Here is a 22,442-nt window from a genome sequence, read left to right on the forward strand (position 1 = left end):
ATATAAAGTAATAAATACCAAAATATAATAAACAAAAAGACTGTATTAAGTCATATGTGTCATCACTCACGTGATTAGTTTGTAGGGCACCTATGACTAGTAGAAGAGGTAGCCCATTTTTTATTGCGTAGTGCGCGCAGCGAAAAAGATTGTACAGCGATTTGAAGAGCGTCTTCATAGCCCCTACCATATAGATAACCGCTAGAGAGGAGGATAATTGACATTCTTCATCCTCTCTCGCATATCTATAGGTTTTTAAAGATATACGATCTTCCTAGGTAATACAATCTCCCTTGTATGCATCATTTTTCGGTTTTGTGGGTTTTTGCACACTAATCTTTATATGACGATGAAACTTTATTTTCTGTGTAAAATTCTGGGATTTTGTTTTCTGTTCTTCAATTGCACATGTGATGTCGCCTCAGATTTCTCAACATATAGAGCACTCTTGCTTACCCTTATGGATCCTAGCTTAATAGATATTGAATCCTCATCCAATAATCATTCTAAGCCCTATTAGGTCTCACCCAATGGATCTAATAAAACATGGGCTTATTAGATATTTCATATCAAATCTTTTAATCGTCGCATTGTTCACTAATGTATGTGACCCTCTAGGCCCAATACCGAGCTGGTCGTGAGTTGCAGTTGTCATAACTCTTTCTAATTAGTGAATTATTATTCTTATAATAATTCACTCAAGTCGAGAATAATTCACTTAACTTATCAACTATAGACGTATTATGCCACTAACCTATTATCCCAAATGGTATAGGGGGATCTAATTCATTGGACATATTTCCCTCAATTGTCGTGTATCTATAGTCCCTCATCCACATAATATCTTAGAGATCATATACCATGGTACTATCAAGCTCATATGAGTCTTACTCTAATTGAATTCTCTTATAAAACTCCATCATTTTCAATCCGAATCTTACGCTTATCGGATTCATCATGATCCAATCGACCCTAGCGATGAATTTGCTTGAGTGAAAGCATTTGAAATATTCCTTTCATGATACTGAGAGTATATGATCCTCTATTGATACCCAATTGCATTCGTAAGGTTGACTATCATTCCCAATGATCGTCTGTGCTAGATCTGAAACAATGCATCCTTACTATTTCAAGTCTAAGGACCAAATATATAATTGAGACTACATAATCGCTATCTGACAATGAGGTGCCATTAACCATTCAATATTCTGAAAATGGATCATTTATTCAGTAAACTTATTCTCCAATGAGCACCTATACTATATCTCCGGTGTCCCCACACAAGAGACCAGCCACCTCCATGATATAGATGGGTATATAACATATCAGTCTGTTCAATTATTTCGATATTTTAATCTATGACCGAGAATATTTAGGGTTTGTGTTTAAAGGCGAATTGATCTTATTATCATAATCTCATCATGATCCAATTCTCATTGTATAGATCCAAAGACATTATAATATATTCATCATCTAATATAAAAAGAGAAAATATAATAATAATAACAAAAAAATTAAACAGTATATCATATATATTATCACTCACGTATTAGTTTATAGGATACTTATAACTAGTATTAATCATCTTAATATTTATTTGACAAAATCACAATGAGTTATATGAGATACCCTATTAGTTATTATATTTAAAAAATATACGTATTTATTTTTTATCTGCGATGCTTGATTGAATCTTAGTATAAAATTTTCGATCTATGAATTTAATCTTGATATAAAATTTTTATATGATAAATTTATTTGTTAAGTGCCGTTGTTGCATTAACAACATAGAGATCCTCTAATAGGAGATGAAATGTTGTGGATGCTTGGAGATCAACGGGACATGGAGTTGCAATCCAAGTCGATCGCGCTCCCGTTCCGCACGGAGAAATTGAGCGGACATGAGAGGTGAGTCCTAAACCTCACGGAGAGAAGGAGGCCGGCCCTCCACCGGGTACTCGCGTGCCCATCGAGGTCGAATGGCACGACGCCCCGCCTCAGCGCCACCTTCATGGCCTCCATGGCCTTCTTGTCCAGCGGGATCGGCGACGACTGGAAGCGATAGTTGAGTTCGGAGGAGCTGTTCTTGGCGACATCGAGCGGGTCGGCCCGTAGCTCCGCGACATCGATGCCGTGGAACCGGAGAAGGAAGCTGAGGTCGGAGAAGCCGGCACTGGCCTTGTTGTCGTTCTCCGCCACCACATCGAGGGCCATATGAATCTTAAGCAGCCCTGACGGGTCGTAGTCGAGATGGTTGAGCTGCGCGTAGGCCACCTTGATGTAGGGAATCTTGGGCTTGTAGACCATGTAGATGACGAAGACGACGATGCCGGTGATGATGACGGCCGTTGCTAGGATGGCATACACGATAGCCAGCATCCAGATTAGGGGATTGGTGCGCCGCCCCTGCCGCGTTATGAGCTTTGGCATCGGGAATTTTGACAAACACCATGCGGGCGAGTGTTGCTGCTGCTGCTGCACTATAGCGTTTCTTATGGGATCGTGCAAGATTTGGTAACTCCTTTTCTTTAGTATTATTCCAAACAAAGAAAAATACCATTCTTGCCTTGTGATAGCTAACTTATCCTGTTGCCTTTTGAGACTCCACCACTGGCTACAATTCAACTGTATGCAACCTTTTTGGCTTCATGTCTTCCTTTCTCGACACTCTTGCCCTCCATTTACACTATGTAGTCCAATGTTTTGGACGCAGCTAAACGTCATGGCTGTTGCTGCTGTGGAGCCATTTACAAAGGCATATTTGTAGGTAGGCCTTCTAAAACGAGGTCAAAGAAGGGATTTGCCATTCTCAGAAAATATTGGAAATGAACGCAACGCTTATTTAATGAACTTCTAATAATCGCTCGTCCTCTTGAGCTAACAGCTGCAAATGGCTTCGATTTAACTTGGGATCGTCTTAAAAAAGATTTAATGAACTTCTAATAATCGCTCGTCCTCTTGAGCTAACAGCTGCAAATGGCTTCGATTTAACTTAGGATCGTCTTAAAAAAGATTTAATGAACTTCTAATAATCGCTCGTCCTCTTGAGCTAACAGCTGCAAATGGCTTCGATTTAACTTGGGATCGTCTTAAAAAAGATTTAATGAACTTCTAATAATCGCTCGTCCTCTTGAGCTAACAGCTGCAAATGGCTTCGATTTAACTTGGGATCGTCTTAAAAAAGATTTAATGAACTTCTAATAATCGCTCGTCCTCTTGAGCTAACAGCTGCAAATGGCTTCGATTTAACTTAGGATCGTCTTAAAAAAGATTTAATGAACTTCTAATAATCGCTCGTCCTCTTGATTTAACAGCTGCAAATGGCTTCAATTTAACTTGGGATCGTCTTAAAAAAAACAAAAAAACAATGTAGTGAGATTTGAACCCACAACGTTTCGGACCAGAACAACGCCTTAGACCAACTCGGCAATCTCAACTGATGTTTTAAGGGTGAATCTTATATTCTATATACACTTAAAGTAAGTTGGTAATTGTAAATAGATAAAACATAAAACATCTTATTGAGAGTAAAATTTGAACCCACGCCCTTTCGGACCAGAACCTTAATCTGGCGCCTTAGACCAACTCGGCCATCTCAATTAATGTTTCAATGGTGAATCTTATATTTTATATACATTTAAACTAAGTGGGTAATTGTAGATAGATAAAACAAAAAACATTTTGTTGAGAGTGGGATTTGAACCCACGCCCTTTCGGACCAGAACCTTAATCTGGCGCCTTAGACCAACTCGGCCATCTCAACTGATGTTTCAATGGTGAATCTTATCTTTTATATACATTTAAAGTAAGTGGGTAATTGTAGATAGATAAAACAAAACATTTTGTTGAGAGTGGGGATTTGAACCCACGCCCTTTCGGACCAGAACCTTAATCTGGCGCCTTAGACCAACTCGGCCATCTCAACTGATATTTCAATGGTGAATCTTATGTTTTATATACATTTAAAGTAAGTTGGTAATTGTAGATAGATAAAACATCTTGTTGAGAGTGGAATTTGAACCCACGCCGTTTTGAACCAGAACCTTAATCTGGCGTTTTAGACCAACTCGGCAACGTTAACTGATGTTTCAATGGTGAATCTTATCTTTTATATACATTTAAAGTAAGTTGGTAATTGTAGATAGATAAAACATAAAACATTTTGTTGAGAGTGGGATTTGAACCCACGCCCTTTCGGACCAGAACCTTAATCTGGCGCCTTAGACCAACTCGGCCATCTCAACTGATATTTCAATGGTGAATCTTATGTTTTATATACATTTAAAGTAAGTTGGTAATTGTAGATAGATAAAACATCTTGTTGAGAGTGGAATTTGAACCCACGCCGTTTCGAACCAGAACCTTAATCTGGCGCCTTAGACCAACTCGGCAACGTTAACTGATGTTTCAATGGTGAATCTTATCTTTTATATACATTTAAAGTAAGTTGGTAATTGTAGATAGATAAAACATAAAACATTTTGTTGAGAGTGGGATTTGAACCCACGCCCTTTCGGACCAGAACCTTAATCTGGCGCCTTAGACCAACTCGGCCATCTCAACTGATATTTCAATAATGAATCTTATGTTTTATATACATTTAAAGTAAGTTGGATAAAATATCTTGTTGATAGTGGGATTTGAACCCACGCCCTTTCGGACCAGAACCTACGCCTTAGACCAACTCAGCCATCTTAACTGTGATTGTTAGCGTCTTTCCTTTTTATTTAAACACATTTTTGAAGCTGTTAACATAACAACATACAAATGTGTTAATTAATTTTGAATCAAGTTCTCAAGTTAATTATATCATATGTGTGTAATTTCAGTTAATGCTATTTATGGCATCTCAATAAAATTACAAAGAAAATTTCATTATACTAAATGAACATCAAATATATATTTTTTTGAAAAAAATAGACGAACTCAAACCTAAGTTGTATCAATTATGTGTATAATGGCATAAACCCCAACAGAGACATTAACCGCGTGCCTTACTTTTCGGATCTAAGGCACACCTACTGTTCATTGTAAATTATTAATATTTTACTTCCTTTGTTAAAAATAAAAACGAAAATGATCGGTACATATTAAGAAATTTTAATGTCTTTTACGCTGGTGCAACTCGGTGCCTGAGATCACAACACCTCGACATGAAACAAACAGTGATTTGAATCGATACTTCTCAGACCTGCTTTCAGGCAGAACATTCAATGATGCCGCACCCAGTTTATTGAAATGGTACAGTTACTCAATCCGATTCAGATTTGGAATCATATCGATCACGATGACGATGATGATGATGTCGATGTTTTCTTCGACGATGATAATGATCCGAGTCATGACTGTCGGACGCATTAGGATCTAAATGACTTCCCTTATTATACTTGCTTGCTGACTTCTTCCTCCTTTGCCTGTCCGTTTCAGTATCAGCAGATGATGAAGATTCACGACAACGTTGTTTCTTATGCTTGCTCTCTGAATCCCTCCTCCTTTCCTTATCAACTTTGAATTCTGAATCAGTCGATATCGATGTGTGTGTCCGATGTTTCTTCTTATACCTGCTCTTGGATTGCTGCCTAATTTCTTTATCACTTTCAGATTCATAGGAGTCCAAGGATGATGATGACTGATCACCATCACGACGTTTCTCATGTTCGCTATGAGATCTCAATGAATGGTGCTTGTGCTTGCTTTTCCGCTTTGAATGCTTCTTAGATTTGCCTGCAGAGAAGTTGGAGAGAAGCGGAGGAATCTTGCCTCCACCCAGAAATCCTGAAAACCAAGTCAAAGACAGTACATAAAGTTGAGATTATATATGGAAAAGAGATCATAGTAACTTGTACAACAAATTATACCTCCATATTCATCAAATATGTCTTCTGCCACTATCTGCTGGTTAGGATCATCCGGTCTGAAACCACCCCTAGGAGGGCTCATACCTGGTTTCTGTTTCAGTTCCCACTTCAAGGGCTGCAGATATAGCACATAATACTTAAATAACACAAAAAGAACCAGAAATCAAATACCAGAACATGATGTAAGCTAGAGTGAATATTCTGAATCACAACAGCTATATCACATGATGCATTGTGCTACACTTTGGTTTCATATGAGACAACAATAATCCGTAATTGTCTCAATAGCGTAGACACCATTGGTGTAAACTTCTCCACTCCCCACTAGAACACAATATAACTGCATATTCAAGGCCAACCACATAAGATTGCATCATCCTGGACAACTTGGCAAGAAGGCCTCTTATAATCTCCAGTTCTACTTATCCAGGCAAATGCAAGCTATATATAACTGAAGAGTCAACTTCAGTCTAAAATGACAACACAATTGACGGTGAATAGTCACCGACTTTTACTGGAAGTCAAGGCATGGCCCTACATATATGTAAGTATGATAATCAGCCAGCCACATAGGTCTAATTTCTTAAGGTATATAGATATTACACAGTCAATCAAGATACCTAGCCTAGAACAAAAGGTTGAGCCAGTTGACAATTATAATTATACATTATAACAGAACCACTGGTATATATTAGCTTTCTTCAGAATATTTTGTTTTCCCTACTTATAGTTATATGACTTGCCATCCGACCCAAATTGGGTTTAGTTAGCTTTTAGGTCAAGCTCTTATTTGTGATAACAATACCATTTTCTTAAAATTGTTGAGTTCCAAGGATTTAACATGCAACTGCTCCTTTATAGAAATCATGTGAACAATATGGTATCATCGCCTGTATATGCTCATACAAGCACAAATACTGTGATATCTGATTGAAAAAAAATTGGAATGGAGTGTCGCACTTGCAAAAGTTCAGAAGTTAAAAGTCGCTATAAACAAGAGGAGACTGTTCAGAAGCTAAAGTGGCTATAAATAGAAGTTAAAGTTCAGAAGCTACTTAACAAAAATGATATACCACATCGTTTTTACAGGAACAAACACCAAGAGCACAAACTTTTATAAAAAACAAACTCCATTACTCCAGGGTCACAGATTTAATTGCCAAGTCCAAACACGGAACTTACTAGAAAACCATTTCAATCAACAAATTAAAAGAAAATCCAGCCTTTAGTATAATATTATGTTTCTGGTGTTCTAAGTTTTCATTGCATTCCAAATGGGAGCATTTGTATTTTTCACTAATAGCTTACTGAAAATCATGTCCTCATGCAATTCACCATCTAAATTCCTATGGATATCTTATACATTTGTAGACAAAAAGTAATAACATATCTCGTGTATGAATGGTCAAGAAAAATTTTGAGGGAGAAATCCCCCTTGTGTTCTGATGTGGCACAAACTAAGCAGCATGACAACAAAAAGTCAATAACTCAAACAAGGAAGGGCACAAGTTAAAAGATGCCCTTTAAATTACATAAAACTTTGACTTATTGTGAAATAAATCAAAGAGAGACTAGCTTAGAAAAAATATTAAAAATTACTATAGTTTTATAGTGCCTTTAAAGAGGACCATTAAAGCACATCTGTCCAAAGCTGTATTTTATTTTATAGTCCTTTAGGGATACTACCCTTCAAAAGGTTATGTAAGTTATAAAAGAAAAAAGAAAGGAATACTATACTTGCCTCGGAAGTATCTGTCTGTGCCATTATAGCTGTGAGAGGATCATCTCTCTTCAACCGACTCTCTTCATTGGGCATTATTACATCTTTCAAAGGGCATTCACGATCACCACTTTGGTGACCAAAGGTTCCGCACCTTACACATCTTACGTTGCGAATTTCAACTCCAAATGGTTTTACCCTCGCAGGTACACCAGTCTCTAGCCTGCAAGGCCAAAGAGCAGATATTCCATTAAATCAACTGTGAATTTAAACAGGGCTTCGTTTCACTAATAGGTATTCATACCAATTAATGATAAACAAATGAGAAAAAACCAACCAACATAATGACTTTCAACAATTGGGGTATTGTTTTAAATAAGATAGAATTCTCGACTAAATAAGTGATAAAAAGATCAATCAAAACATAACAAAAGGGGCATATAAACATATTCTATCATTCCAATCAATATACCCAACGCAAAGAACTAAAAGGTGCACCTTGGGGCATTTTTCAACACTTCAAATTCTTCTTCTGTTGGTAAAGGCCGACCAAAGACATCTTTTGGTCTTGGCTTCTTATCTCCTGCCTGACTCTTGGCAGCTTTCATATCAGGCCTACAAGGAAAGACATTTTCAGCAGAATATAAATCCTCTTAATGATACAGATGCTCAAATAAGTTGATCAATTTCTGCTTGAAGAATAGATATAAAAACATGAAACTTTTGCAAAACTGTAGAAAATGAAAAAGATACTTTATTGAGCTGGTTCCTTCTGTAGGGTTCTGCTCTGTGCTAGTTTGACCCAATCTCTTCTGTTCATCTGCAATCTCTGCAGCTTTGGCACTTTCTGGGTTGTAACCAGGTGGTCTGACATACATGAAACTCACAGCTTTCATCATCTCCACCTGAATATATAATTAAATAGGTGATTTTATTCAAACACAAGTCGCATTTTTTCACGAGACATTAGAAGAAATAGAAACTTGTTGAAGATCACAAATATGATAATTTTCTGTTGTTCGAAAGAACATTTGATTCTGCTGAAGAATGAGTCCCACCCAATTTTTACATCAACAAACTTCTCATATTTGTACCTGAGATTAATCCCACCCATTTCTAAAGCTTCTAGGAAAATGAGAAGCTAAACAATCAATTGACTCAATGTTATTGTGATACCAATTTGTCCTGCACTGTTTAACTAATTGAATTGCCAAAGTTCTACAATTTGCCAATGTCATTGATCAAATGGACCCATTTCCAGGACTGTGTGACAGGCATATATTACCAGTTTGGCTGTCATTGGCACTCAATTTTGTTCCGAGTGAGAAAATGAATTACATGATTCCTATATTACTGATTTGACCAATTTATCAATCTAAGAGTGCCGAAATAAGAAGCATTAGAAGGAAGAAACAAGAGAGGGCAGAAGAAGATACAAAGAAAGAGTTACACATGGAAGAAAGAAAACTGTATTGACATACAATCCAACAATAATTAGCAATTTGCTACTCTTATATAAATGATATAGCAAATTGCTGAACCCAGATACCTCACTCAATTCCTTGATTCATGTATCTACAATTCATGTAAAAAATAATCACGTTCTCTTGTAAAATAATGGTTTCGATTTTTGAAAACTTCAAAATTTTGAAATCCCAACTACATTAACATACCACCATTGAAATTGTCAACATGGTTCTGATCATATTCATTTTACATTTGACTCTATTTAGAATAATCAGCTTTTTAATTCAATATTGTTTTTACAACAAACAGATTCTAGTGGGTTACGGGCAGGGTTTGCAGTACCGACCCGTACCGCTCATTACAGGTGGTACGTACCGGTCCAATACAGGACAGGTACGCAAACTGCCCTCTACTGGGCGGTACCATAACCTAACCCCATATCGGGCGATACAGGATCTGTACCAGATGGTAACGATCGAAATCTGACCGTTACCAACCTGTACCAGTCAGTAACGGTCGAATTTCGATCATTACCAATCAAGGGCTGAGATTGCCCTATTTCAAATGGTCAAAATGACTGTTTGAACCATAAGAAAGAGTTTTTAAATCATTTCCTCATCCCTCTTTCAACTCATATCACTCTCTCAATCTCTTAAACTCTCTCAAACTAATTCTCACTCACATCTAACAATTCAAATCATTTCTTTATAGATAATTCAATATTAACGAAAGGACGGTTCATAACGTACCACAAAGCTACTCCTAAAGCCCTAAAAAGATGTGTCACTATTCTTTCTTAATTTAGATTATTTTCACTAAAATTATATTAAAATTATATTTATTTTCAACTTAAAAACTGTAATCTAACTTTTTTTTCTACTTTTCAAGTATTTTTGGAGCTATTTTTGATTTTTTTAGGCGTATCGATTCATACCATCGGTATGTCTCGGTACGTACATACCAACCATTGGTAGATCCACCGGTATGAACCGAAATTGCAAACCTTGGTTATAGGTATGACTTTATATGTTTGGGAGGATCTTTGAAGAATTGGTGCAATCTTGGCTACTTGCAAGTTCACCATAGTTGAAACACAGGGGCTCTGCAGAAACAAAAAGAGGAAAAATCCTCAACTCTCACAAAGAAGAAAAAACCTCCTGTCAGATTCCCCTTATCCACAGCATCAAATCCTATTAACCATAAGAACAAGGATATACCATGAACAAAAGAAAGACCTTCCTATTACTAAAATTTAATGCTATCATTTTACTACCTTAAGTTTTTCTTCCTCTTGAACTACTAAAGAATGCAGCGATTAGCTCATCCTTTTGCTCTTACAATAAAACCATAACAGGAGGAAGCTCAATAATATACTGGACTTGATGGAGAAAAAAATCATCTTGTACCATACATATCTACTTTTTTAATATTTCACACCAAGATGTTTTTTTTTCTTTCTTTTGCGAAGGATAAGTGATGAAGGCGGATTGAAGCCCAAGACCTTGTGATTAACCGTCAAAGTCTTAATCAATTAGGCTACATGACACCTTCGTGAAGATGAAAAATTGCAAAGCACCAAGAAAAAGGCAGGAGGAAGAAAAACAAGATGGAACTGTGAGGGCTATGTCTTAACTTAACGCGGAAGCAATAGGCCAACACAGACAAAGCATGCACTTCTCTTCTCTTGCTCATTTAGGACTATCTGTGACGGTTCCATGTCGATTAATCGAGCAGAAAGGGTTGAGGTTACCTTCTCCTTCTCTTTCTTGGAGAAGAGAGCCGTCTGCCGAAAGAACTCTTGCTCCTGAGCAAACTGCAAGGAAAAACACCCAAGAAAGGATCATCGATCCGGGCGAGATGATGCGTCATGAAACATTCGAAAGATTGCAAACATAGGTCAGGCGACGGGCAAAAGGTGGAGGATGGGGGCTACCTCGCGAGCGACCTCGTCGGCGCGACGGGCGTGGTTGGCGTGGGTCTGCTCGGCGATCCACTTGCGGCGTTGGTTGGGGTAGGAGAGTGGGTGCCAGGGCTTCTGGTTGAGGTAGGAGTGGCTCCACGCCGTGCCCACCTTCGTCTTATAGTCCACCTCAATCCCGCTCTCCGACGGCCTCTTCCCCAACCTCCCCCCCCCGCTCCCCGTCACGTCCTCCTCCATCTCCCTCCTTCGCACGACCAAATCAGAAACCCTATCTCGAACAATGGATCGAGAAACGAAGCTCACTATTTAGAGGTTTTTTTTATATACTATTGACAACTTTTTACTAATTTCTTTAAAAAATTAATAAAAAAAAAAGGAAGAAGAAAGAAGAATATGAGAAAAAGGTGGAAGAAGAAGAGTAAGAGGAATGATATTTATGTTTAATTAAGAAAGAATAAATTTAAATATTAAAAATTTTAAAATGAGATTGTAAATAGTAAAAAGAGGAGTATAAACAATAATCTCTAAAGAAAAGAAAAAAAGACAATGCAAAAAGAAGGATCCATGTGAAATAAATATATTAGGAAGGGGCTTTTCTGTGAATAAGAAATAGGAAGGCATTAGACATGGCTTTGGGTCTTTAAACTGATTCGAACAGAATTATTAAGGATCAAATCATCTGAGTTGAATAGTAGATGTTTAGACATGTTAATGATACTATTAGAAAGATAAAATTATGAACTTCAAAATTATTGCTTTTCAATCGATTCAATGTGGATCGAATCGATTAATCAAACAAAAAAAAAACTCTCTTAAATTGAAACTATTTATAATTTTTAAAATCAAATTATTAATGAACCAATTCGAGAACCGATTCTCTTGAGACGAGTTGGATGGTGTGTAAGTGCCATAGTTGATGGTACAATTAGATCAAATAATTATCAACTTATTGAATATAAATTATTAATTTAAAATATTGAGACTCATATTAAAATTATTTCATTTATTTAATCCTTATTAATCTATTAAAATTTTTTTCTATGTGACTTTATCGAATGAGTTACAACAACACTTTTCCAACGATGAGTCGTACCTCAAACTCAACCATTCGGATTAATAATTCTTCTGAATGTCAATCTCAAATGTTCATTTCTTTGAACGATTTTTTTTTTCCTACATCTTCCGAACGTAACCTCGTTAAGTCCCTCACATTTGCATGCTAAGTGTTTCTACGAGTGCTTGTCCTGTTTTGATACAATCTATTACGAACTTAACTAGTTTTACCTAAATCGTATTGTACCCTTGCATATCTATCCGCAAATGTTAGTCTTCTCAAAATCTCCTATGGTCCCTTAAGATCTATAAAATTATAAACGGAATGTCTGACGTAAAAATTGTAAGCCAAGTGTTCCACTTCTTCCATAATTGAATCATATCCAAGATAAAACTATTAACATAAAACACGTGGCACAATGCAATTGTGGGTTTCTGACATGATGTGTCTTCAACTCCATCACGGAAAGCCTCCTACTTCCTAGTCTTTTCAATACCAACTTGATCTTGGATCTGAATCATCCGTTACCGTTGGCCACATGACTCCATCTGCGCATGCAAAGCTAGAAGCTAATTGCAGAAGTTCCATGGAGGAAGCGAACTCATCAACCATTTCACTGGAGCTCGGTGTCTTCATAAGGTACACATTTTACAGGAGCAAGAAGAAGATATGGTGAATAAGGCAACACAGAGCAAAACCTGGTGGATGCTGAATAGATTGGTTTGCCAACTGAGCCGAAGGGGCAGTCCAAAATTCTGATAGATTCTGATATCGCCGCCACCCTGACCGGCCGTGACGACCACCAGACTCTAAGCGTTCGACGGACTCCTGCTGCTGTCTCCGCTATGCCATCCCCAGGACGTCAAGGAAGATGAGGAGGAGCCTGAATATAAATTAAAAAAAATAATCCATATAAAATTTACGATATTTATTACCAATATAAACAAATAACAGACCATAAAATACTTGTGTTAATAAAAACTGAAGCTCAAATATTCTTTTCCATCCCCTCACATAAACAACGAAAAAATAATTTTTATCAAAAGGTTTTCCCACTTCCTCCCCTAATCAAAAATTAAAAATATATAGATCAAACAGTATATAACAAGCATCTTTGTTATATAAGAATCATGATTTCAGGAATCCGAAAAATACTTGCCTAACTCCAACAATAACAAACATGTTTGGCAAGCATTCCATGCTAGTTAGTATGCACATGCTATGTGATGAGTTCCTAGTTCCAAACAAGACTACATCCTCTGCTTTTGGTAGCTCACAAAATGTTTTGAGATCCAAAGTAATATTTGCATTTTTGACACAAAGATCTTAAGATAAAATTGTCTTTGAGATTTTACATCTATGACATGAGAACATATGAAGCAAAATTCCAAAATAAATAGGTGAATTCAGTTTATATTTTGGTTTTCTCATTGGCACCTCTTCTGACAGCAAATTTGGATAATAGATATGATGGAAACACTAGAAAGAAAAAAACATTTTTGCACACAGAAAATGATCCCAATTTTGAGTTTATACCTCTAAATTTATGAACCATCTTGAGATCATCGAAGACCCCAACCTCTAAATTTTTGCACTTCTGACGAACTGTCTGGAGCAAACTGTTCTGAGGAATACTAAACATTTTCCCTGTGCATCTAAACAAATTCTACATTCTCTTATTAGCCTGCAAATATCCCCTTAATTTGACATAGGAATGAAGATTTACCTGGAAACCAGCGATCGTTTTTTTGCATGCGGCTTCTTTTTTTTGTTCCTTATACCTATCTGACGTTCTTCAGAAAGCTTACAATCTGTAGCATATCACAGAATAAAAGTGCTGTTTCAGAGGAGGAAACCAATTATGCAAATGAGGAACCTAAGATGATGGTTCATACCAGAGGTATTGTAGAGCCGGAATCTCCCCTTGTGTGAGCCAACTAAAGCACCCTTTCAAAGATGGATCACACCCAATTACCAGTAAAAAAAAAAAACCTTTCATATCTGGTATGAAAGAAATGAAGAAAACAAAGCATTGACAAAGTTGTGGAAATGCAGATATCATGTCCTTGCACCTGACAATCTCATGCAGCAGTAACCATCTCATGGAGATCACTCCAGTCAACAACTTGGAGGTCTGGTCTACTCCATATGCGAACCTTGGGATCAAGAGAGCCACTGATGAAGTGCCTATCATCTATTGGGTTGAACTGGATACATGTTACTGCAAAAAATTCGAGCAACAATAACAACATTCACCACAGATGTCAGAAACTTTAACATGGATTTTGCCAGGAAAATTAGTGACATTTATATGACACTAAATACAATAAATATGATGATCTATTGAATAGCAAGAATGATAAGATAAAATTCTGGTTGGTTGCCATACCATAATCATTGTGTGCAAACAACTTGAGGCATGCCTTACTTTCCATATCTCATAGTCTTACAGTCTTGTCCATTGATGAGGATAACAAATGCTGCTCTCAAGTTGATACAATTTGGATGAAGCCTTCATCAGTATGTTTGCATTACATGATTAATGATTTTGCCAGAATCGAAGAAGACAGATAAATCCAACAGTAGCAGCTTCATTTTGGCTAGTTTTTACAGGCCAATGATTTGGATTCACATTTTACTTGGAGGCCATAATTCATCATTCTTCGGCATCAGATAACAGGTCTAGTTCCAAAACATGGTGTCTCCATCACCTATCCAGCCTCAACACAGTTGCTATATAGCTACTTCATCTGCCAAAATACCTTTCAAAAACAATGATTGAATGAGTAACCTTTCTGGAGGTAATAGATCATCTTTCTTAACCTTACCAGTACAATCTAAAACAACCCAGGGATGAACTAAACTCCTAGTAAACACTTACCTAAGCTCTTTTAGTCAAGGGAATTCTTCTTTCACGTATGATTCTTCCCAGCTTAATAATTCATGCCTTACCAAGATGAATTCCAAATACATATTTCATAGCCAAAAAAAAAGTTAGCAATTGTACTTAAAGCAGAGGAGAAAATGTATTTGCTAACAATAAATTCTTCTTTTAAAGTTCCAACTTTTTACTTACTGAAATCTTGATGGCCCTGTCGTTGCTCCGGTGATCTCCGCCGCTGCCGCCGCCCAGTGTCACCTGGTGCATGAGTTCCTTGACGACCGGCGAGAATCCAAGGAACCGCGCGAACTCCTCCATCATGATATGCAGACCGGTATGGAGGTCGTTGATCTTCCAGTCCTTGCCGAACTCGCTGACCACGAGTTCCTCCCCCGTGTCGAGATTCTTGATCCGGCAGGCATCGTCGGAGGCGAGCACGATGGCGCCCCCGTCATTCGCTTCTCTGATTCCGGCGTTTCCGGAGCTTGCTCGGGCTCCGTGGTCCCGGAGGGAGGGCGGGCTCGGTGTGGAGAGGCGCTCGTTTCGTCGCCAGGTCCGCGTCGTATAGGCATCTGGCGACCACCGGCTGGCTCGTGGACTGGTCGGAGGAGGCGGCCGCCGCATCCGCCACCGGATCCGTGGCCGGCGGTAGCGACTCCGGGGTGTGTGCGCCGTTGGCGGCAGTGATGTCGATGGCCTTCCGGCTGCTGCTGCTGAGGATCCGCAGGGTGGCGGCGAGGTCCTTGTTTCTGGCGAAACCCATGCCCTCGAGGAGCCAGCGACGGCGCTCCTCGATGGAGGTGGGCTGGGCCATCCAAACGTCATAGTCAAAGCCGCCGTTTTCTCTTCCCTTGTCATGGCCCTCGTCGTCCTCACGGTGCTCGGCAAGGAACTCCGCCGGAGAAAACGTGACGCAGGAAGTCGCAGGACGGGCAACGGCGGAAGCGAAGGAAATGCGGACGCCATCATCGTCGTCGTCCTCGGAGTCGGAGGGTAGGTCGAGGAAGAAGGAGACCCTCGACGCGACACGATCGAAGGACTCACACTAGCAATCATTCTATGGGCTAATTATATATTACCGTTAGGATTCTTATACTTAAAAAATTTATATTATAATTATAAAAATAAAATATTTAATTCTATTTATCTTAATACAATCAGTTTTATCGACGAAAAATACATAAATTACATAAAAACTATGATCAAAAAGATAATTTCAACGATGATAATAAATGATAATTTCATGGGTGGCTATTGTGGTGATCGACCTTGCTGATATCAATCAAAACATTAATAACAGGAGAGAGATGAGACATCTACATCGGTACCGCACTACTCTACCTCCTCTTCTTCTTCCAACGAAGTGGTGATCGATGAGAATGAAGACACGACAAAGTGGTGTGGCATCGAAGGAGGAAGAGGAGGTAGGTGAAGCATCTATGTCGACGCTGCACCACTCTGCCTCATCTTCCTCTTTTGATGATGCCATGGTTGACAAGAACGAAGAGAAGACAGAGCGATGCAATACCGACGTTGAGGAGGTAGTGTGATGCCACATCGAACGATGCGATAGTTGGTGAGAACGAAGAGGAGATAGAGTGGTGCAACGTCGGAGAAGAAAGAGGAGGCTAGTAAGGTATTTGCGTCGGCGCCGCACCACTTTAAATCATCTTCCTCTTTCGATAATGCGATGGTCAACGAGAACAAAGAGAAGGCAGAGCGATGCAGCGACAACGCAAAGGAGGCAGTGTAGTACCGCATTGAATAATGCAATGGTCGGTGAGAATAAAGAGGAGACAAAGCGGTGTGGCATTGGAGGAGGAAGAAGAGGTAGGTGAGGCATCTGCATCGGTGCCACACTGCTCTACCTCCTCTTCCTCTTCTAGTAATGCAATGGTCGACGAGGATGGATAGGAGGTAGAGCGATGCAACATTGACACAAAGGAGGCAGTCGATGCTGCATCAAACAATACGGTGGTTGGCAAAAATGAAGAGGAGGTAGAGCGGTATGGTGTTGGAGGAGGAAGAGAAGGCAGTTGAGGCATCTACGTTGGTGTCGCACCGCTCTGCCTCTTCTTTCTCTTTCGACGATACGATTGTCGACGAAAACGAAGAGAAGGCGGAACAGTATAGTGTCGATGCAGATGCAATACCTGCCTCCTCTTCCTCCTCCGACATCAACACAGATGTCTTACTACTCTACCTCCTTCTCATCAATGTTCAGATCGATATCAATAAGGTCGATTACCGCATTGATCATGCCAACCACCACTACAATAGCCACCCACAATGTCATCATCATCTGTCACTTTCATTAAAATTATCTTTTTACCCATCATTTTGTTCTATTCATGCATATACTATTATCTTCCATCGATAAAATAAATAATATTTAAATAAATAAAATTAAATATTTTATTTTCATAATTATAAAATTTTAATATAAAATTTTAAATCTAAATACCGAAATGATAAAAAGATCTAACTACATCAAATAATATATAATTAGACCCCTAAGACACTTTTTTTTTGTTTTGTGGAAATGGATTATAATCTTACTATTTCTTAGTAATTCTTCGTAGATCATAAAGTCGCTAAGATTCACGCCAAATAGCTAAAAAAAATCTGTTGCAGAGACACAATGGGAGGATGCAAACACGAGCATCTGTATATGAAAAACTATCATAATAGACCGGTTCTTGCTACAGTCAAACAGGAAGATGGCTACACCAAGCATATAAGCAATGTTATTATGGAAGTCTTCAAAGCAACTACATGCATGAAGCCACAGCTTCAACTACAGGTCGAGCAATTTGACTTGGCTTTGTTGATAATGGTTCGTAGCGGCAACAGGAAGCAAAGCACATTTCTTTCGCTTCAGATCAACAACATATAACAAGCCTCGGGATGACCTGCATAGTAAACAAGTTAGTTTGGGTTAACTTAGTCTCAAAATTGTCAATAAAATACTTGGAAGATCTTGAATGCATCAAGATTTTGTCTTATTGAGTGTGATAGCTCCATAATGTTTTGAAGAAGGAAGCAGCTATGTTAAATAAATATTCTAAAGCATAGTCCAACAAACTTCTTGCCATTGATATTCATTCATATTCTATTAATTATTTAGGTGACAAAGTATAAGTGAACGAGAACCACAACAGGCTTCACAATATAAGAATAGGTATATGCTCAAACTAAAGAGAACTAAACTATATGATCTTATGTAAGACTTTTCGAGTATAATGAACTGGCCAATTTAATAGACATACAACACTCACCATATTTAAGCGCCCAGTCACCCCCATCATCGTCTAGGACGGCCTCCATCTTCAGTATGGTGACGTCTGTCTGCACGTTCAACTTGGTGATGCCAGCTAGCATCTTCAGCATGACGATGGCGGTCTGCATCTTCAGTGTGGCGACGCCGACCAGAATCTTCGATGTGGCGATGCCGATCAGAATCTTCAGTGTGGCGGCGCCGGTCAGAATCTTCAGTGTGGCGGCGTCGGTCAGAATCTTCTGTGTGGTGGCGCCGGTCAGAATCTTCTGTGTGGCGACGTCGGTCAGAATCTTCAGTGTGGCGGCGCTGGCCAGAATCCTCCGTATGGCGACGCTGGCCAGAATCTTCAGTATGGCGATGCCGGTCAGCGTCCTCAGGGTGCTGACGTTTATCTTCATCTTTCCCTCTTTTAATATCATTAAGGTACTGCTTGTTTTCATTATACCTTCGGCTCCCATACTCATCTACAAATTCTTTTGCTTGTTTGACATCAAGATTCTTCACAACTTGGACTTCTTCCCTCTTCCTATCCTCGTAGTCCCTATCGTTCCTGCTCTTCGTCTCCTTCCTTCTCTCATCTTCTGCTAAACAAGTCCTGAACTTTGAATTACGGACTTCAGAAGCAAGGTCATCATCAGCTTTTCGTTTTCTTCTTGCGTCCTGTCTGCCATAGTCATCAAAATCCTTGCTTTCTCGCTTTGGCTCAAATCTGTCACTCGTCACATTTCTCTCTGAAGCATTCAAGTGTTCTTTCTTAGTATTGCTATCACCAGTTCGATGGCCATCTCGACTTCTTCCACCAAAATCCTGTCTGGCACTTGTAAACTGGGTCATTTGTTCATCTACAAGAGATTTCTGCTGGTTTACATTCTTGTGCTCCACTTTTCTACTATAATCTTTGTATGTTTTTCTGTGACGGTCTTTTTCCTGGCTGTCATCACTGCTATCATCAGAATATGTGTCACTGCTGGACTCAGAACTCTGACTTTCACTGTCTTCAGATACTGAATCCTGATTCCTTCTAAATTCTCTACGTTTCTTCATCCTTCTGTGACTATCATCTGTACCACTATCGGTCTCAGAACTCTCATCTGTGTCATGTCGTTGCTTCTTTCTATTATCATTTTCTGCTTTTCCCACATAATTCTTTATTGATTTACCATGTCGAGTAGCAGATAAGTTTCTGCCAGTATTGTCCATGCCACTATCAGTCTCAGAACTTTCATCATCTGTGTCGTTCTGCTGCTTCTTTCTACTATTATTCTCTACTTTCCTTTCAGAAAGCTTTCTTGATTTATCATGATGAGCAACATATGACTTCCTCTCTGCTATCTTTCTCTCAGTAGTATCTTTCTCTCTGCTATCAGAATCAGAAGTATCATCGATATGCCTTTTGGAACTTTCACCTTGTTTCACTACACTTAGTCTTTTCTTGTTGATGTTGACATCAGTATCATAACCTGAATCATTAGAGTCATGTCTTCTACTTTCCATCTGTTTTCTGTATTTAGTATTTATCTTTTCACTCTCTGTGTCTGAATCAGGCATCTTGTCCCTTCTGCTAGATTTTACATATTTCTCCATCTTTACCCTGCTGCTCTTTTCATCGTCAATATCATCTTCTAAGTCCTCAGAATCATGCCTCCGACTTCTTGTTTCATGCTTCTGATAGTCGATGTTTTCTTTCTTTCTGCTTGCAGTAACAGAAACATGTTTGCGTTGTCTTTCCCTCTCCCTTTTGTGTTTCCTTTCCGAATCAGTTTCTGAATCTGAATCCTCAGAATCATGCCTTCTGCTTTTTGCTCGTCCTCTAATAGGTTTCTTCCTGTCAGGTTCACTTTCAGAATCCGAACCCGAGTCATGCCTCCTATTATTTTTTATGTTTTTTTCTGTCTGTCTTCGAGCAATGCCCCTATCCGAATCACTGTCAGAATCAGAATAATCAGATTCTTCATTTTTAATGTTTTTTGCCTTCTTGCTGCTCCTTACAGCATCAACATCTTTAGAATTATCTCGTTGAGTACTTTTTCGATGCTTCATCCTTTCCTCGTCATCATTTTTTCTGTAACTTTCACTGTCAGAACTATCCTGATATTTTCCCTTACCAATACCTCTTTCTTGGCACTTTGGCACAGCAGTACGTGATTTCCTGCTTTCATTCTTTATTTCAACCATCTGTTTTTCTTTGTTACTCTCCCACTGTCTGTCTTCATATTTATCTCGTTGTTTCTCAACACCCTTCAGATCCATTTTCTCTTCTTGATGTTTGTCATCAACAAACTCTCCTGGCTCTAAGTCTTCCTCCTCGTCCTGCTCAATTAGTTCATGTTCAGGTGATTTCTTCTCACTTTTAATGCCAAGAGCTTCCCGCAGTGTTTCCAATTGTTTCTCCTTTCGGGCAGCAATATGATGAGTTTTTGTATCCGCAAATCTATAATGAAACCATAGTTAGATCCATTCTGACCATTTTTGACACTTCAAATCATTTCTCTCCTACCAATAAAAAAAAAACGAGAAGGCATAGCAGAAACAGCATTGAAGGTATCAGACAAAAATAGAGCATTGTTAAATTTTTTGCTTTTCCCACTTTTCAACCTTGCCCTGAATAAAGACACTGGGGGACAGTTCATACATCAAAAGCCAATCTGGTCCACCATTCTAGTACTAACAATATTTTAGGATCACTACCGTAATATTGCATACAACATGAGTTGTTAAAATTACAAAATTTTGCTCATCCTCCAAACACAAAAATATAATACCAATTAAACTCCAAACATATAGCGTTCTCATTCAATGTTCAAAATTCCATCTATTTATATGTCTAGTTTCTAGCTTTTAAGCATGAGCTTTGGAGTCTGTTACTCGTGGACATGCGATTCCGAGGTACACAGCTCTGCGAAAATTATTCTTGGATGGCAGAACTATTAACCATATATCGATCATTTCTAGTGCTGTTTTCATTCATTCTGGAACATTGTGGTTGCAGTATGGTCCGTCACAATTTCCTCATGGGTTTCTTACACTTACAGCACCTTAATTGTACTCAGTTAAACAGCCAAGAATAAATGTGACAAGCTAATTATAATGAGAGAATCAAAATCCATGCAGTAGTTTGTTGGCCTAGAAATAGTTCGCCTATTTATCTTCCAGGAAAAATCATGAATTCCACAACAAAAGAAAAAAGAAATCTGAGTACAAATCCAGATAGAAATTCATACTTTCATCTTATATTAATAGCATAGCAAACAAGAAAAGTACCTAAAAATTAGGTTAGACGGGTATAATCTTGAATACAAACAAAGATAGACAACAAGAACAAATCAAGAAAAAGAAGGCGGGAGATCAAAACCTCCTGTTTGGAAGAGGAGGACGATCTTTGCGACGACCACCGCTACCATCCTCAGCAGCAGCGGCCGCAGCGGCTTCGGCCTCGATGGTCTTCTTGGCCTCCTCAAGCTTCTCGGAGATCTCGGCCTCAGTATACCCCTGGTCGGCGAGGGTCTCCTCGAGAACCAGGAGCTTCAACTGGATCTGGCGCTTGCGGTCGTGCTCGAGGATGTCCTTGTTGGGCTTGCGCACGGCACCCTCAGGCTCGGAGCCGGAGGCGGAGGCAGCGTCGAAGCGGGCGGGGGGCTGCCGGGGCTTCACGAAGAACTTGTTCGATTGGATGTAGCCATTGGTGCCCGATCCCCGCGGGGTCTGAAGCCCGATCCCGTTGTACATCGCTTCCAATTACTCTACGGAGAGGCCGATCGGTGGATGCAAACCCTAGGAAAAGGGGATGAAAAGAGATCGGGCAGGACGGGTGTGGAGGTGGAGGAAAAGAAGAGAAACCCTACAGAAGAAAGAAGGCGAATTGGGACCGCAGGCGGCGCCCCTAATTATTGCGACCCTTTGATGGATACATAGCATTTCCGGTTCAGTTAAGCCGGCTTTGAAGGTACTGCCAAACCGAGCGCGAATCGGGGGTTTGGACCGGTCCAAATATACTGAAAAATATAACTTAATACCACCTATTGCCCATTATTTTTATTTTATTAATAGTATCTCACAATATATATATATATATATATATATATTACTCAAAAAAAAATTTATATGTTTGGTTTCGATTCATTCTTATGAAAAGTACGCTTATTAGGATGTGTTCGATAAAATCTTTTCAACGATCAAATTAGTCTTTATTCATTGTAGCTAAAAAAAATCTTTACAGAATTTGAGTATTTAGTATCGGTGTGGTAAGTTCCAAATATAGAAT

At 38.9% G+C, this 22,442-nt stretch overlaps 4 protein-coding genes, 1 long non-coding RNA gene and 4 other non-coding genes across 9 annotated transcripts; all 9 read right to left on the reverse strand.

Annotated features, from left to right (window-relative positions):
- Nucleotides 1-1,733: 1,733 nt before the first annotated feature.
- Nucleotides 1,734-2,729, reverse strand: LOC135587225 (uncharacterized). Its single transcript, XM_065078373.1, has one exon. The coding sequence runs from the start codon at nt 2,428-2,430 to the stop codon at nt 1,834-1,836; it is 597 nt and encodes a 198-aa protein (XP_064934445.1). The 5' UTR covers nt 2,431-2,729; the 3' UTR covers nt 1,734-1,833.
- Nucleotides 2,730-3,682: 953 nt separating this feature from the next.
- On the reverse strand, nt 3,683-3,763 carry TRNAL-AAG (transfer RNA leucine (anticodon AAG)). Its single transcript has one exon. It is a non-coding gene; the product is annotated as a tRNA-Leu (tRNA).
- An 80-nt stretch (nt 3,764-3,843) lies between these two features.
- TRNAL-AAG (transfer RNA leucine (anticodon AAG)) lies at nt 3,844-3,925 on the reverse strand. The gene has a single exon. It is a non-coding gene; the product is annotated as a tRNA-Leu (tRNA).
- Nucleotides 3,926-4,163: 238 nt separating this feature from the next.
- On the reverse strand, nt 4,164-4,244 carry TRNAL-AAG (transfer RNA leucine (anticodon AAG)). The gene has a single exon. It is a non-coding gene; the product is annotated as a tRNA-Leu (tRNA).
- A 238-nt stretch (nt 4,245-4,482) lies between these two features.
- On the reverse strand, nt 4,483-4,563 carry TRNAL-AAG (transfer RNA leucine (anticodon AAG)). The gene has a single exon. It is a non-coding gene; the product is annotated as a tRNA-Leu (tRNA).
- Nucleotides 4,564-5,028: 465 nt separating this feature from the next.
- Nucleotides 5,029-11,234, reverse strand: LOC135675774 (uncharacterized zinc finger CCHC domain-containing protein At4g19190-like). The gene is made up of 7 exons (XM_065186276.1): nt 10,979-11,234; nt 10,796-10,858; nt 8,332-8,483; nt 8,077-8,193; nt 7,600-7,801; nt 5,859-5,973; nt 5,029-5,775 (listed from the first exon to the last, which is right to left on the reverse strand). Exons 1-7 carry the CDS (start codon nt 11,201-11,203, stop codon nt 5,252-5,254), a joined length of 1,398 nt encoding a protein of 465 aa, XP_065042348.1. The 5' UTR covers nt 11,204-11,234; the 3' UTR covers nt 5,029-5,251.
- Nucleotides 11,235-12,439: 1,205 nt separating this feature from the next.
- Nucleotides 12,440-13,832, reverse strand: LOC135587230 (uncharacterized). Its single transcript, XR_010475800.1, has 4 exons — nt 13,747-13,832; nt 13,557-13,675; nt 12,719-12,903; nt 12,440-12,568 (listed from the first exon to the last, which is right to left on the reverse strand). It is a non-coding gene; the product is annotated as an uncharacterized LOC135587230 (long non-coding RNA).
- A 98-nt stretch (nt 13,833-13,930) lies between these two features.
- On the reverse strand, nt 13,931-17,203 carry LOC135679320 (uncharacterized). The gene is made up of 3 exons (XM_065192936.1): nt 17,105-17,203; nt 14,410-15,946; nt 13,931-14,241 (listed from the first exon to the last, which is right to left on the reverse strand). The coding sequence occupies exons 1-2, from the start codon at nt 17,201-17,203 to the stop codon at nt 15,353-15,355; spliced, it is 693 nt and encodes a 230-aa protein (XP_065049008.1). The 3' UTR covers nt 13,931-14,241; nt 14,410-15,352.
- Nucleotides 17,204-17,567: 364 nt separating this feature from the next.
- On the reverse strand, nt 17,568-22,056 carry LOC135675776 (uncharacterized). The gene is made up of 3 exons (XM_065186284.1): nt 21,534-22,056; nt 18,180-20,612; nt 17,568-17,813 (listed from the first exon to the last, which is right to left on the reverse strand). The coding sequence occupies exons 1-2, from the start codon at nt 21,905-21,907 to the stop codon at nt 18,206-18,208; spliced, it is 2,781 nt and encodes a 926-aa protein (XP_065042356.1). The 5' UTR covers nt 21,908-22,056; the 3' UTR covers nt 17,568-17,813; nt 18,180-18,205.
- Nucleotides 22,057-22,442: the final 386 nt, after the last annotated feature.

Source organism: Musa acuminata, chromosome BXJ1-1 (assembly GCF_036884655.1).
Source record: "Musa acuminata AAA Group cultivar baxijiao chromosome BXJ1-1, Cavendish_Baxijiao_AAA, whole genome shotgun sequence".
Taxonomy (NCBI): Eukaryota; Viridiplantae; Streptophyta; class Magnoliopsida; order Zingiberales; family Musaceae; genus Musa; species Musa acuminata.

What these genes read in the sequence shown, in the direction of transcription:
- LOC135587225 (XM_065078373.1), bottom strand. Translation starts at nt 2,430, where the DNA reads ATGCCAAAGCTCATAACGCGGCAGGGGCGGCGCACCAATCCCCTAATC.
- LOC135675774 (XM_065186276.1), bottom strand. Translation starts at nt 11,203, where the DNA reads ATGGAGGAGGACGTGACGGGGAGCGGGGGGGGGAGGTTGGGGAAGAGG. An exon ending in GAAGGAACCAGCTCAATAAA is followed by an intron (nt 8,194 to 8,331) that starts GTATCTTTTTCA and finishes CTTTCCTTGTAG; the next exon opens with GCCTGATATGAAAGCTGCCA. An exon ending in CATATTTGATGAATATGGAG is followed by an intron (nt 5,776 to 5,858) that starts GTATAATTTGTT and finishes CTTGGTTTTCAG; the next exon opens with GATTTCTGGGTGGAGGCAAG.
- LOC135679320 (XM_065192936.1), bottom strand. Translation starts at nt 17,203, where the DNA reads ATGATGATGACATTGTGGGTGGCTATTGTAGTGGTGGTTGGCATGATC. An exon ending in TGAACATTGATGAGAAGGAG is followed by an intron (nt 15,947 to 17,104) that starts GTAGAGTAGTAA and finishes AATGATTGCTAG; the next exon opens with TGTGAGTCCTTCGATCGTGT.
- LOC135675776 (XM_065186284.1), bottom strand. Translation starts at nt 21,907, where the DNA reads ATGTACAACGGGATCGGGCTTCAGACCCCGCGGGGATCGGGCACCAAT. An exon ending in CCTCCTCTTCCAAACAGGAG is followed by an intron (nt 20,613 to 21,533) that starts GTTTTGATCTCC and finishes GTTTCATTATAG; the next exon opens with ATTTGCGGATACAAAAACTC.